The sequence below is a fragment of the Xenopus laevis genome, chromosome 3S (genome assembly GCF_017654675.1).
Source record: "Xenopus laevis strain J_2021 chromosome 3S, Xenopus_laevis_v10.1, whole genome shotgun sequence".
In the NCBI taxonomy this organism is placed as follows: Eukaryota; Metazoa; Chordata; class Amphibia; order Anura; family Pipidae; genus Xenopus; species Xenopus laevis.
The window spans coordinates 64,508,498-64,521,505 of NC_054376.1; the positions used below are offsets into that span (position 1 = coordinate 64,508,498).

Sequence of the window (13,008 nt, forward strand, 5' to 3'; positions counted from 1 at the left end):
ATGATATCATTCAAATGGTGTGTAGTTTTTTGCTTCCATACTGGCCATGGTTTGGTTAGCTAAATTGATATATTTGAGCATTACTTTGGACAGGCCAGGTTGCTAACCTCTGGCTCTATAATAAAAACACTAATGATAGAATTCTCATATTTCTGTAATGTGCCTTTTTCCCTTTCTTTCTCTCTGTCCTTTCTTTCTCTTTTTTCTCTGATACTACCATTCACTTAAATGGTAATGTGTATTTTGCCTAATCTATAAAATACCATTGGTCCAGAGGACTCATTTAAACCCAAAACGTATGTTTTATGATGAGGTAAGTAAGATACTGGAGAGTGGGGGAGATTTTGCGTTTGATACTGTGCCCCACAAACGTCTGCTTTCTAATCGAAGGTCTGTTGGGCTTAATGAAGTCGTTTGCTCGTGGATAGGAAACTGGCTACAGGATTGGGTACAGAGGGTGGTTGTTAATGGGACATTCTCTACTTGGAGTAAGGTTCTTAGTGGGGTTCCCCAGGGCTCGGTATTGGGTCCACTTTTATTTAACTTGTTCATTAATGAATTAGGGGAGGGTATTGTAAGTAATGTATCAGTGTTTGCAGATGACACTATCCAGCCCGATTAATTCCATCCAGGATGTGGCATCCTTGCAACAGGATCTTGACAAACTGGCAATCTGGGCAGCTAAGTGGCAAATGAGATTCAATGTTGATAAATGTAAAGTCATGCACCTGGGATGTAAAAATATCCAAGCCATTTATACCATTAATGGGACTGCACTAGGCAAATCCATTATGGAAAAGGACCTTGGAGTCCTTGTAGATGATAAATTTGGCTGTAGCAAGCAATGCCAGTCAGCAGCATCAAGGGCAAATAAGGTCTTGAGTTTTATTAAAAGGGGCATATAGTCACGGGAGGAGGGGGTCATTCTTCCACTGTATAGAGCACTTGTAAGGCCCCATCTAGAATATGCCGTACAGTTTTGGTCTCCATCACTCAAACAGGACATTATTGTATTAGAGAGGGTACAGAGAAGGGCAACTAAGCTGGTGAAAGGTATTGAAAATCTTAGCTATGAGGAAAGACTGGCCAAATTGGGGATGTTCACGCTGGAGAAGAGGCGCTTAAGGGGTGATATGATAACTATGTATAAATATATATAAGGGGATCGTATAATAATCTCTCTAATGCTTTTTAGCAGTAGGTCTTTCCAGCTGACATGAGGTCACCCATCCCGATTAAAAGAAAAGAGGTTCCGCCTAAATATTCGGAAGGGTTTTTTTTTACAGTGAGAGCTGTGAAGATGTGGAACTCTCTCCCTGAATCAGTTGTACAGGCTGATACATTAGATAGCTTTAAGAAGGGGTTGGATTGCTTTTTTAGCAAGTGAGGGAATACAGGGTTATGGGAGATAGCTCATAGTACAAGTTGATCCAGGGACTAGTCTTATTGCCATTTTGGAGTTTGGAAGGAATTTTTCCCCCTCTGAGGTAAATTGGAGAGGCTTCAGATGGGTTTTTTTGCCTTTCTCTGGATCAACTAGCAGTTAGGCAGATAAAAAAAAAAACAACTAAAAGGTTGAACTTGATGGACGTGTGTCTTTTTTTCAACCCTACTTACTATGTTACTATGTATGTGTTTTATTCTAATACTGGTGTTATACCAGAGGCAATACAGCTGTTGCTTTGATAATTGCTCCTGACATTACTGATACAGTGGCTAGTACAGGTGGGGCTTGTGGTACTTTTTTATATTCTTATTTTGATCATCCTGGTTTCATTCTTTATCACGCTGCACCTTTTCTGTGTGGGGCTCACTATGTTGTCCAGGTACAAAATCAAATACCATTATTAATCTAGTTACAGTGGTGTGAAAAACTATTTGCCCCCTTCCTGATTTCTTATTCTTTTGCATGTTTGTCACACAAAATGTTTCTGATCATCAAACACATTTAACTATTAGTCAAAGATAACACAAGTAAACACAAAATGCAGTTTTTAAATGAGGGTTTTTATTATTTAGGGAGAAAAAAAATCCAAACCTGTGTGAAAAAGTAATTGCCCCCTGAACCTAATAACTGGTTGGGCCACCCTTAGCGGCAATAACTGCAATCAAGCGTTTGCGATAACTTGCAACGAGTCTTTTACAGCGCTCTGGAGGAATTTTGGCCCACTCATCTTTGCAGAATTGTTGTAATTCAGCTTTATTTGAGGGTTTTCTAGCATGAACCGCCTTTTTAAGGTCATGCCACAACATCTCAATAGGATTCAGGTCAGGACTTTGACTAGGCCACTCCAAAGTCTTCATTTTGTTTTTCTTCAGCCATTCAGAGGTGGATTTGCTGGTGTGTTTTGGGTCATTGTCCTGCTGCAGCACCCAAGATCGCTTCAGCTTGAGTTGACGAACAGATGGCCGGACATTCTCCTTCAGGATTTTTTGGTAGACAGTAGAATTCATGGTTCCATCTATCACAGCAAGTCTTCCAGGTCCTGAAGCAGCAAAACAACCCCAGACCATCACACTACCACCACCATATTTTACTGTTGGTATGATGTTCTTTTTCTGAAATGCTGTGTTACTTTTACGCCAGATGTAACGGGACGCGCACCTTCGAAAAAGTTCAACTTTTGTCTCGTCGGTCCACAAGGTATTTTCACAAAAGTCTTGGCAATCATTGAGATGTTTTTTAGCAAAATTGAGACGAGCCTTAATGTTCTTTTTGCTTAAAAGTGGTTTGCGCCTTGGAAATCTGCCATGCAGGCCGTTTTTGCCCAGTCTCTTTCTTATGGTGGAGTCGTGAACACTGACCTTAATTGAGGCAAGTGAGGCCTGCAGTTCTTTAGATGTTGTCCTGGGGTCTTTTGTGGCCTCTCGGATGAGTTGTCTCTGCGCTCTTGGGGTAATTTTGGTCGGCCGGCCACTCCTGGGAAGGTTCACCACTGTTCCATGTTTTTGCCATTTGTGGACAATGGCTCTCACTGTGGTTCGCTGGAGTCCCAAAGCTTTAGAAATGGCTTTATAACCTTTGAAATTGAACTCAAGTGTGATAAACCACAGCTAAGTTATTTTTTAACAAGGGGGGCAATCACTTTTTCACACAGGCCCATGTAGATTTGGAGTTTTTTTTCTCCCTTAATAACGTAAACCTTCATTTAAAAACTGCATTTTGTGTTCAATTATGTTATCTTTGACTAATAGTTAACGGTTTTTGACGAGCAGAAACATTTAAGTGTGACAAACATGCAAAAGAATAAGAAATAAGGAAGGGAGCAAATAGTTTTTCACACCACTGTACATGGACAATCTTCAACTAACTTCTAAATGGTTTCTTTAGAAGAGTTGTTTATTTTTTGTTGCTGATGACAAAACAGGTTGATTCTCTTGAGCCAATTTTGCTGGGTTTTTGCAGTGGGTCCAGTTTTCATTATGCAAACGTTATGTGCAAATGTTTCCTGCTGGAAACATGTGATGTAATATGATGTCACAACTAACACCTCCCGCCTCTCATGTTAATTAGACACGAGTTGTTTGTGTTTTTTCGCTTTAAGAAAGGCTACAGTTGTAGCCGAAACATCAGTCACCAATAATAAAATAACCTAAGTCTACACAGTAAAAATTGCAAGCAAAACGATCTCAAATGAGGCATGAGTGATCCATCTAAATTTTCCATCTAAAATGCTTCTCTGATGAATGCACATTACTGGCCTCATGCTTTAACAATGACTCATCCTGCATGGTTTTAAAAGGAACTACATTACATTTCACAGATTACTGTATAATGTAATAATTTTGGTTGCATTGGTTTCCTTTCAAAAAGACATTCAAGAGCATTACTAAAAAAGTGGATTTGTGGTCTTAATGTGGCCACTAAATGTCAGTAAAAACAGACATGTGGTTGAATATCCAGCCCTGAGTTTACTAATGTCCTGAGTCAATGGATTCTCAAAATACCAATCACAGCTGTCAACATCAAAATGGCCAAATACATGATAAAAGAATGTAGGATCACATAATGTAAGAAATTATATTCTGTCATTAGAGGAAAAACATAAAACCAAGTGCATGACTGCAGGGCCCTAATTAATGAGCATTTTCAATATATCTTGGTAGAATAGGTCACTTTACTAATATTTTTGGTCCCTAAATTGAATTTGCTCTGGGGCCCATTTGAAAAGCTGATTAAAATGTGATTGTGTAGTACAGTGGCATAGTCTGTTGCTAGTGGTAAGAGTTGGGTTATATGTCCCATCACAGAGACACATTGCCTATATGTTTGTTTGTAAACTTGTCTGCAGTTTATTAAGCAGCTGCAAGCAGAGAGTAGAGAATGAAAAATGGTCAATAGATCAAGACCAATTTCCTTTATGCTGAAACATTTCATTGGATAAGCTTTCTGGATATTAACTGTGCCAGTATGACAACCTCCCACAATGCTTTATTTTACAAACTACATCTAACGGAGGAGGAATACGAGTTGCATAATTAAATCCAGCTGTTCCAGTGGGGTAACCTTTCAACAAAACCCTGCAAATCCCCGTGGAAATATGCTTTAGCTCTCTAAGCTCAGTAAGTGACAGCAGCACAGAGCATGTGCAGTGAATCAACAGAAAAGAAGATGGGGAGCTACTGTGGCATCTTTGGAGATACAGATTTTTACTGCTTAAGAGTTGTGGTTGCCTTGGGCTGGTACAGAAGCCCAAAACATAATGTACAACATTTCTACCCTACTTCTTTAGTTAAGCGTCAGTTCTTTAAAGGCAAAAACAGGTGGTGGTTTGTCACAGTGACTTTTAAAAACCTGCAATCGCACGACTTATCGGTTGCAGGTTAATGCACATGTCGGAAAGTGTGTCCTTGCCCTAAATTGTGCTCATCACTTAATCTCCAAAATGAAAAATGTTATATAAACTTTACCTCTTGAAAGAAACGTTCTAGTTTTGTACGAATGATGTTACTCTATCTATAGTATCCCCCTCTCTTCATGCAGCTTTGTGTTGGAGTTGGTTATAGTGAAAGACAATATGCAATAATACAGTGTCTAGGCAAAGAGAGTACATGCCAATGTGTTTGACCTCACTGCCCAGCAGAATCTGACTCCAACTCCTGCATGTAGAGAGAGAGAAAGAGATTGGTATGATAGGAGGATAAATTAATTTCTCAGAATGTACTACTTAACGTAGAATGTTCCATACCAGTATGATATGAAGTGCATAAGAAGTTTTCGTTTTCACAATAGGTGCACTTTAAAATTATACACATCAAGAATACCAAAATCTTTAACATTTTACTAGTCACCTAAATTATAAGAGTCTGGTGGATGATGGAGGAGTGTCTACATGTTACTTGCCTTGATCACTTACAATGGCTTAATGCACACAAGCTATTTTTCTGCAAATAACCAAAAACAGAGCTTATTTTTTTATAGTTCTATAAGAATATATTTTATTAGGAAAACCATCACAACTTCAATTATAAGGTAAAGACATACTGAACATCTCGGTTTTTGGTGCCATTCCTTATGTGGTTGGGATTCATATATATTTTAGGATTACCAACAATGACTTATAAGCATTGACATTTTGTTCCAGTAGTACAGTCCCAAAAACATTTATAGTAGCCACTGTACACATTTAAATGTAGATGGGGTAAGCTGCCAAACACTGACCTCTCAGTAACCTTAATGAGCATTTAAATATTTTTTAAATTAATTATAAATAGTCTATCAAATAGTCTATAGCTGAGCAAAAGCAATATGGAGACATTTCTAGACACTACAGACTTTAACAAAAAGGGGGCAAAGCAAATTTGGCATTTGCAGTTGAGGAGATAACACACAGCATGTAAACACAAATGAGGAGAGACAATTCCATTTTAATTTTATAATCGAGATTTAACACCCATACAACCAAATAAGGAATCCGGCAGGATCTGAAGTATGGAAGATCCCTGCATTTGTTTCCCGAATTACCGCAAATCATCCACTGTAAACATTCCCTTGGCTCTGCGCAGTATAGAGTCCTTGGTTGCATCATACGGATGTTCTTTTGAAGGGATCTCAAGTACTGCGGGGATGGAGATCGTGTGCGCGTCAATTGCATGGCGAATCATCTCAGCAATGAACTGGTTGATCAAAATAATCCCTATATCATCACGATTTAGAAAACTTCTACAGATATAATGGATAGAAAAGAAAAGAATCATTATAGAAGTAAATATACAGTAAGCAATTCAACTAATTCAAAGCAAAATCTGCAATAATATATGTTTTTAAAAGAATCATATGAATCCCATGGTACCACCTAAAGCTTTAAGGCAACCTGGGGGCCCAACACTGTTAACAATGTGCCAACAATTTCAAATTCAATTGCAATGACCCCTGTTTAGGTTTGCACTAAAGACTGAGGTGGCCACGTAGCTTCAGAACTGTGAGAAATAAAAAGATATAGCTGGCGCAGCGGTTATACGGGTACATTTAGAAGGTTGGTGGACATATAACTACAAGATACAAATATTTGCTCCTGTTGCTTATACACAATATATTTATGCAATATTAGCCTGTAAACCAATCCGTTGGCAATAATGTAGTTTGGGGACTTACAGACAGATGGACAAGCTGTTCTACAAGAACAGTCACATGCACCTCTAATATAATACAGTGAAACCTCATTTTTACATCCCCTGATATAATTTATATAATGAGGCGGCCTGAGAATCTCGCCTCAGGCAGCAAAATTTGGGTCAACGGAAGGGGCAGCATTTTAGCCGCTGTAATATCTGCAACTAACGTCAATTAAATATGCGCCTTGCGTCGGTTCCCTCCTGCTGCCCTCACTTGTCCAGTGCAAGAGTACCTGCGCAGCAGCACAGCGCTCCGAACCTTACATCATCAGTTCTGCGCAGCAATCGTGTGAATTCTAGGGCTAGGTGGCGCTGGACCGGTGCTGGTGTGTCTCATGTGCACAAGCTCAGGGCAGGCAGGGTTTATTCAGAAACCACATCCACCACAGGTACAGAAGAAATCTTTGGAATAATTTTATACTCGTACTGAGTCTGCCTGTTATTTCTCCAGTGTGTGTCATCAAAAGCCAGTATGTATAAAAGTCCGCACTTGCCCAGGTGCCCTTGCCAATTCCAGTTGTGCAGGCACCAACAAATCTCACAATATTAGCCTGAGGGCAATGGCACCTAGGGTTACTTTGGGCACTATGAGCACCTCGTTTTTTTTTTAAATAAAATTAACAATACAATATAAAATGTAATTCCTGAAGTGGCGTGGCACAGGGGCTCATTGCTATGCTTTCGCCTCAGGCAGCAGAAAGGTCAGAATCACCCCTGCCTATAATACATTTCCCTGATTTTACATTCTGCAGGATTTTACACCACTTTTTCTGGTCCCCTGGAAAACGTAAAATGGGGGTTCTACTGTAAATACATGAACAGCAGGCGCAAGGCAGAGAAATAAACCAACAATGACTGGGTTCTACAAGAGAGCAAAGAGCCAGGCAGTCTCTCACAAGTTTACAATAATCAGGCTGTTCCCTACACACAGCAGCCATGGGAACTGGAACAGGCCACTATGTATAAGGTCAGCTGACAAAAAGAGGAACAATGAGTCTCCATACAGTAAAGGGGGAGCACAAAATATTGCCAGTTACATATTTATTACTCTAACACTTACTCTAAGGCTTCATTCTATACAATTCCTTTTCATTATACAGAGAGGTGCCCAAATTCTCCTCCAAATCCCAGCATCCCTCGCTAAACACAAGGCAGCCTGTAGGCGATCTCTCTAGTCCCTCACTCCAGCACATTTGCACTCACCAGAAGGACCCCTGTCCCTCCCTCCTCACCTGAACGTCTCTTCTATCTCGGTAACGCTCGTCTCCTTCTCCACCACCAAAAAATTTGGTTTTCGGTTCTTGTTCAGCTCCCCTATTCCACCGAGTAAGAAGCCGGTGACTGTGTCCTCATCCCCGATAATAGCTATCAGTTTGCCTCGAATTAGACCCCCTGCCATCTTCTGTCAGTTACACTCGCACACCAGCGCGAACGTCAATACACTGCTCCAAGCACTATCTCCGCCTGCTGTCACCTGATGAGAAGAACCTGTCACATGACTCTAACGTCACGCCCAAATACGCGACTGTATCAGCTGAGCTGTACGTGGGCGTGTCCTAGTAATGTCAATCTGTAGCTCAATAACTGGTCCACAGTTGCGAATAGGATCAGCCTTCTGCCCTGGTTGCGCTTTCAAACCTTGTGGATGACCCTTAGCATGTAGGGAACGCCATGTATGTGGAATCAATACTGGCCTTTCGTCCCCAGAATTCCTTCTTTGCAGCTTTATTAAAGGAGAACTAAACCCTAAAAATGAATATGGCTAAAAATACCATATTTTATATACTGAACTAATCAGAGACGTAACTAGAGGGGGACGGGCCCTGCCGTGGGACATGCAGCCGGGCCCCACCCCCCTCCGTACGGCCGGAAACGGACGCATTTACGGCCGCATTTCCCTTAGAAGAGAGTGGCGTGCGAGCTGCCGGGGGCCCTGAGGGGGTGCAGGCCCTGGCCCAATCGCACCCCCTGCTCCCCCGGTAGTTACGCCACTGGAACTAAAGTTTCAGCTTGTCAATAGCAGCAATGATCCAGGATTTCAAACTTGTCACAGGGAGTCACCATCTTGGAAAGTGTCTGTGACACTCACATGCTCAGTGGGCTCTGAGCAGCTGTTGAGAAGCTAAGCTTAGGGGTCGTCACAAATTATCCAGCAGAAAATGAGGTTTTCCTGTAATATAAGCTGAAGCTACAGGGCTGATTATTAAATTCTGATGCTAGTTGCACTGGTTTCTGAGCTGCCATGTAGTAATTATCTGTATTAATTACGAATCAGCTTTATATTCTGACATTTATATTATATATATATTAAGTATATTGTACGTTGGTCCCTAAGCTCAGTAAGTGACAGCAGCACAGAGCATGTGCAGTGAATCAGCAGAAAAGAAGATGGGGAGCTACTGGGGCATCTTTGGAGATACAGGTCTTCCCTGCTAAAGGGCTGTGTTTGCCTTAGGCTGGTTCAGAAGCCCAAACATAATGTACAAAATTTCTACCTACTTAAGTTCTTTAAAACGTTCCAAAATTGACAATGGGTAGATGATATCTTTGTATTTGCTGACAGTTTGCACGGCCCCATCAGAAATCACAGGCTGTTGGACATGCATTTCTTAGCCTGGCCCATCACCCCCGCCTCAGACCTACACATATTTCCTCACCACAGTAAAAAAGCCACACAAACATAGGTGCTGCAAACCTATTGATGCAAAATACTTCCTATTACCCCTTGATTCTCTCCTGTCTGTAATTGCCTTGTGTTGGCTGGAGGGGTCGGCACCTCTCCCAATTGTATCAAAGAAGAAATTTGCCAAACACAAAAGGCTAGTGTAGTGGGGAAATCCCCTGCACATTTATTTAGTCATATGATGTAACGTTTCGGGGGCATGCCCCTTCCTCATGTTTGAGGAAGGGGCACGCAAATCTATTGATGGCCAGGGTCCCCCTTAGAAGTTAAAAAAATAGTAGTGATCAGGGGACCCCCATAAAGGTTAAAAAAACTTAATTGGTTGCCAGCCTCCCCCCCCCCCACAGGTTAGAAAACCCTGTTGGTGGCCAGGGTCCTACCCTACAAGGCAGAAAAAATATTGGTTGCCAGCCCCCCCTTAAAAGTTAAAAACACATTGGTGCTCAGGTGCCCCATTCAAAATTTTAAAAAAAATTGGTGGCCAGGCCCCCCTCCAACTCTAACTAATTCAGAAAGTGCTGCACAGCCAGGCCCACCTTTAGGGTTGCCACCTTTTCTGAAAAAAATTTTTGCTCTTTTTTCCCCTTTAGGTATGACCATACCCCTTGTGCCCCCCTGGTGACGACCCTGGTTTCTAGCATCAATTACCTCAGCAAGGAGATAAGGACTTTACCCATATTTGTTCCTAAATGTCTGGCTTTTTAGTCTAATTCATTAATCAAACCTTCTTCCCCAATGCAGAGGCTGAGTCAGAAGTTTTTCCACAAACAGGATGACTGAAAATCAGCCAGGTTTTCTGTAGATGCTGGTTGCCTGACACAGATGATTCACATAGCAAAGCCTTTATATTTTTGGTACAGTATGAGGGGAGCGCCATTTCAATGCATTACCTCCATTAAGACCATGGGTTTGATTTATTATGCAGGTATGAGACCTGTTATCCAGAATATTATAGAATTGGGGGTTTTAGATAATGGATCTTTCCATAATTTTGGATCTTCATATCTTAAGTCTAATAGAAAATCATATAAACATTAAATAAACCCAATTGGCTGGTTTTGCTTCCAATAAGGATTTATTATACCTTAGTTTGGATCAAGTACAAGATACTGTCTTACTATTACAGAGAAAAAAGAAATCATTTTAAAAAATTTGGATAAAATGGAGTCTATGGGTGATAGCCTTTCCGTAATTCGGAGCATTCTGTACAACGGGTTTTCAGATAACAGATCCCATACCTGTATATGAAACTGGGGAATCCTGAGAGAAATTTCCATTCCGCTTCCTGATTTTGCCAGGGACAAAGAATTTACTTAATTTGATCTGTGGGGAAACAGTGCCCAGCAGCAGCACTAGATCCTATTATCAGGGGTTCAGGTTTTATGTGGAGAAATTATTTGGACAATATTTAGGAATATAAATTGTTAGATCTGAAAGGCAGAGTGCGGTAACATTTTCCAACCCTATTAAACCCCCCCCAACATATTGCCAGTTTTAGAGTTTACCATAGCACTGTTGGATCCATAACTCTTCCTAAAACATCTCCTGAAATCACTATTACCAGGTACAGTATAACTCGGTAATCCATTTTATGGTTACAACACGGTTTCAGAAATGGAAAGTTTATGCATTGTAAGGAACAGATTAATATTATTTCTACTTTAGTTTCAGGCTTATCATTGTAAGAAAATATGATAGAAATCTTACTTACATTCATTAAATAGTTTCTTTTCACAATCATGTTTTTGCAATCCACAATCTGTTTTTTTTTAAGAAAAAAAACACAAAGCTTGCCACCTAAACAGTTTTTTACAACAATATGAACAAATAATAAGAAACCCTCCACTAAGTAATGCATCTTAGTACAGGTACTATATGTAATCCGTTATCCGGAAACCCATTATCTAGAAAGTTCTGAATTACGGAATGGCCACCTCCCAAAGGGGCAGATTCCCTAAAGGGCGAAGTGACTTCACTAAGATGCGGATTTTACTGAACGTCACCTCATTTGCCAGACTTGCCTTCGCCAGCTCAGACCAGGCGAAGTGCAATGGAGTGCATAGGACTTCCTAAATTTTTAGTGCAAAAATGCTGGCGTCTTTTCCTTTTTTCTGAGTGATAGCCTGCAAAGGTCCGGAAATTTTTTTTTGGGTAACCGTGTTCCCCCCTCCATTTTCCAACATATGGAACATAAATTATACAGTGGGCTCATGTGTAGGGCATTATAACAACTCTATTTTATTCATTACGCAAATTAGGCAACGCTACCGCATCTTTGCTTTGATTGCCGAAGTAACGATAGCAAAATTTCGCCAGCGTTCGGCGCCCTGGACGCAACTTCGCTCTTTAGTGAATTAGCGTTGTCTTAGCGAATTTATGCCTGGCGAATTGTTGCGATGGCATGCAAATTTTCACCGGTTAGGGAATTTCCCCCCATAGACTCCATTTTAGCCAAATAATCCAGATTTTTAAAACTAATTTCCTTTTTCTCTGTAATAATAAAACAGTACTTTGTACTTGATCCCATCTAAAATATAATTAATCCTTATTGGAAGCAAAACCAGCCTATTGGGTTTATTAAATGTTTACAGGCACATTTAAAGCCTTTTACAGACGCATCTAGTACAGGCTGGCTATATGATGTTTTTGGGAACACTCAGTACATGGGAAGGTAAATAATAATTTGGAGGGATACATGAGACTCACATTCTTCTTGTTCTACAGCACTGTTGTAGGCAATCACCTTTTGCAACACTAAACATATTTTAATGCATGCTTACAGGAAAACTATACCCCCAAACTATGTAGGTTTCTATATAAATATATTGCATAAATGAACTCGTATGTAAAACCCTGCTTCATGTAAATAAACCTTTTCTTATAATGATATAGTTTTTTAGTAGTTATTGTATGGGATACGTTATACGGAAACCCGATATCCAGAAAGCTGCGAATTATGGAAAGGCCTTCTCCCATAGACTCCATTTTAGCCAAATAACTCAAATTTTTAAAAATGATTACCTTTTTCTCCATAGTAATAAAACAGTACCTTGTATTTGATCCAAACTAAGATACAATTAATCCTTACTGGAAGCAAATCAAGTCTATTGGGTTTATTTACTGTTTACATGATTTTCTCGTAGATTTAAGGTATAAAGATCCAAATTACCGAAAGATCCATTGTCCGGAAAACCACAGGTCCCGAGCATTCTGGATAACAGGTCTTATACCTGTATGTACCATTTGGTAATCCTAAATAGAACATTGTCATTTTAAGAACTAAGGGTTGTCCCATTGCACCATTCAATTCATGGTGCACACAAACAAACCAAGGGCACATATACATGTTAGGTCACATGACCAAATTAATGGATAATGTTCTTTCCCTGGACGTACTCCAGCATCAGCATTCACCGGGATATCCCTGTCCCATGCCCCATCAGAAGTACCCTCCCCAACTTTTTAAAAGCACCCCATCTATTGCGCCTTTTTTTCTTTCTGCTTTTCTACGTAGTCCTTTGATTCACCCATGCAGCTATGTCCCTCTTCCTGGGTCCATTGTAGTTCAAGGTTTGCTCAGTAGGTGGAAGTATCATTTTGGATAAAAGGAGAGCACAGTTTCTCAGGGCTTTTCCTGGGGGGAGATGAATACAGGATTGGGTTTGGGCAGTTCTCAGGACTGTTAGTTAAAAGTTCAGTATAGTTAACAT

The 13,008-nt window shown here is 40.4% G+C and overlaps 1 protein-coding gene across 1 annotated transcript; it reads right to left on the bottom strand.

Moving 5' to 3' along the window:
• Positions 1–5,411: 5,411 nt before the first annotated feature.
• Positions 5,412–8,036, bottom strand: atp6v1f.S (ATPase, H+ transporting, lysosomal 14kDa, V1 subunit F S homeolog). The gene is made up of 2 exons (NM_001090922.1): positions 7,848–8,036; positions 5,412–6,163 (listed from the first exon to the last, which is right to left on the bottom strand). The coding sequence occupies exons 1-2, from the start codon at positions 8,012–8,014 to the stop codon at positions 5,962–5,964; spliced, it is 369 nt and encodes a 122-aa protein (NP_001084391.1). The 5' UTR covers positions 8,015–8,036; the 3' UTR covers positions 5,412–5,961.
• Between the last annotated feature and the right edge of the window lie 4,972 nt (positions 8,037–13,008).

What these genes read in the sequence shown, in the direction of transcription:
- atp6v1f.S (NM_001090922.1), bottom strand. Translation starts at nt 8,014, where the DNA reads ATGGCAGGGGGTCTAATTCGAGGCAAACTGATAGCTATTATCGGGGAT. An exon ending in GAGATAGAAGAGACGTTCAG is followed by an intron (nt 6,164 to 7,847) that starts GTGAGGAGGGAG and finishes TTATATCTGTAG; the next exon opens with AAGTTTTCTAAATCGTGATG.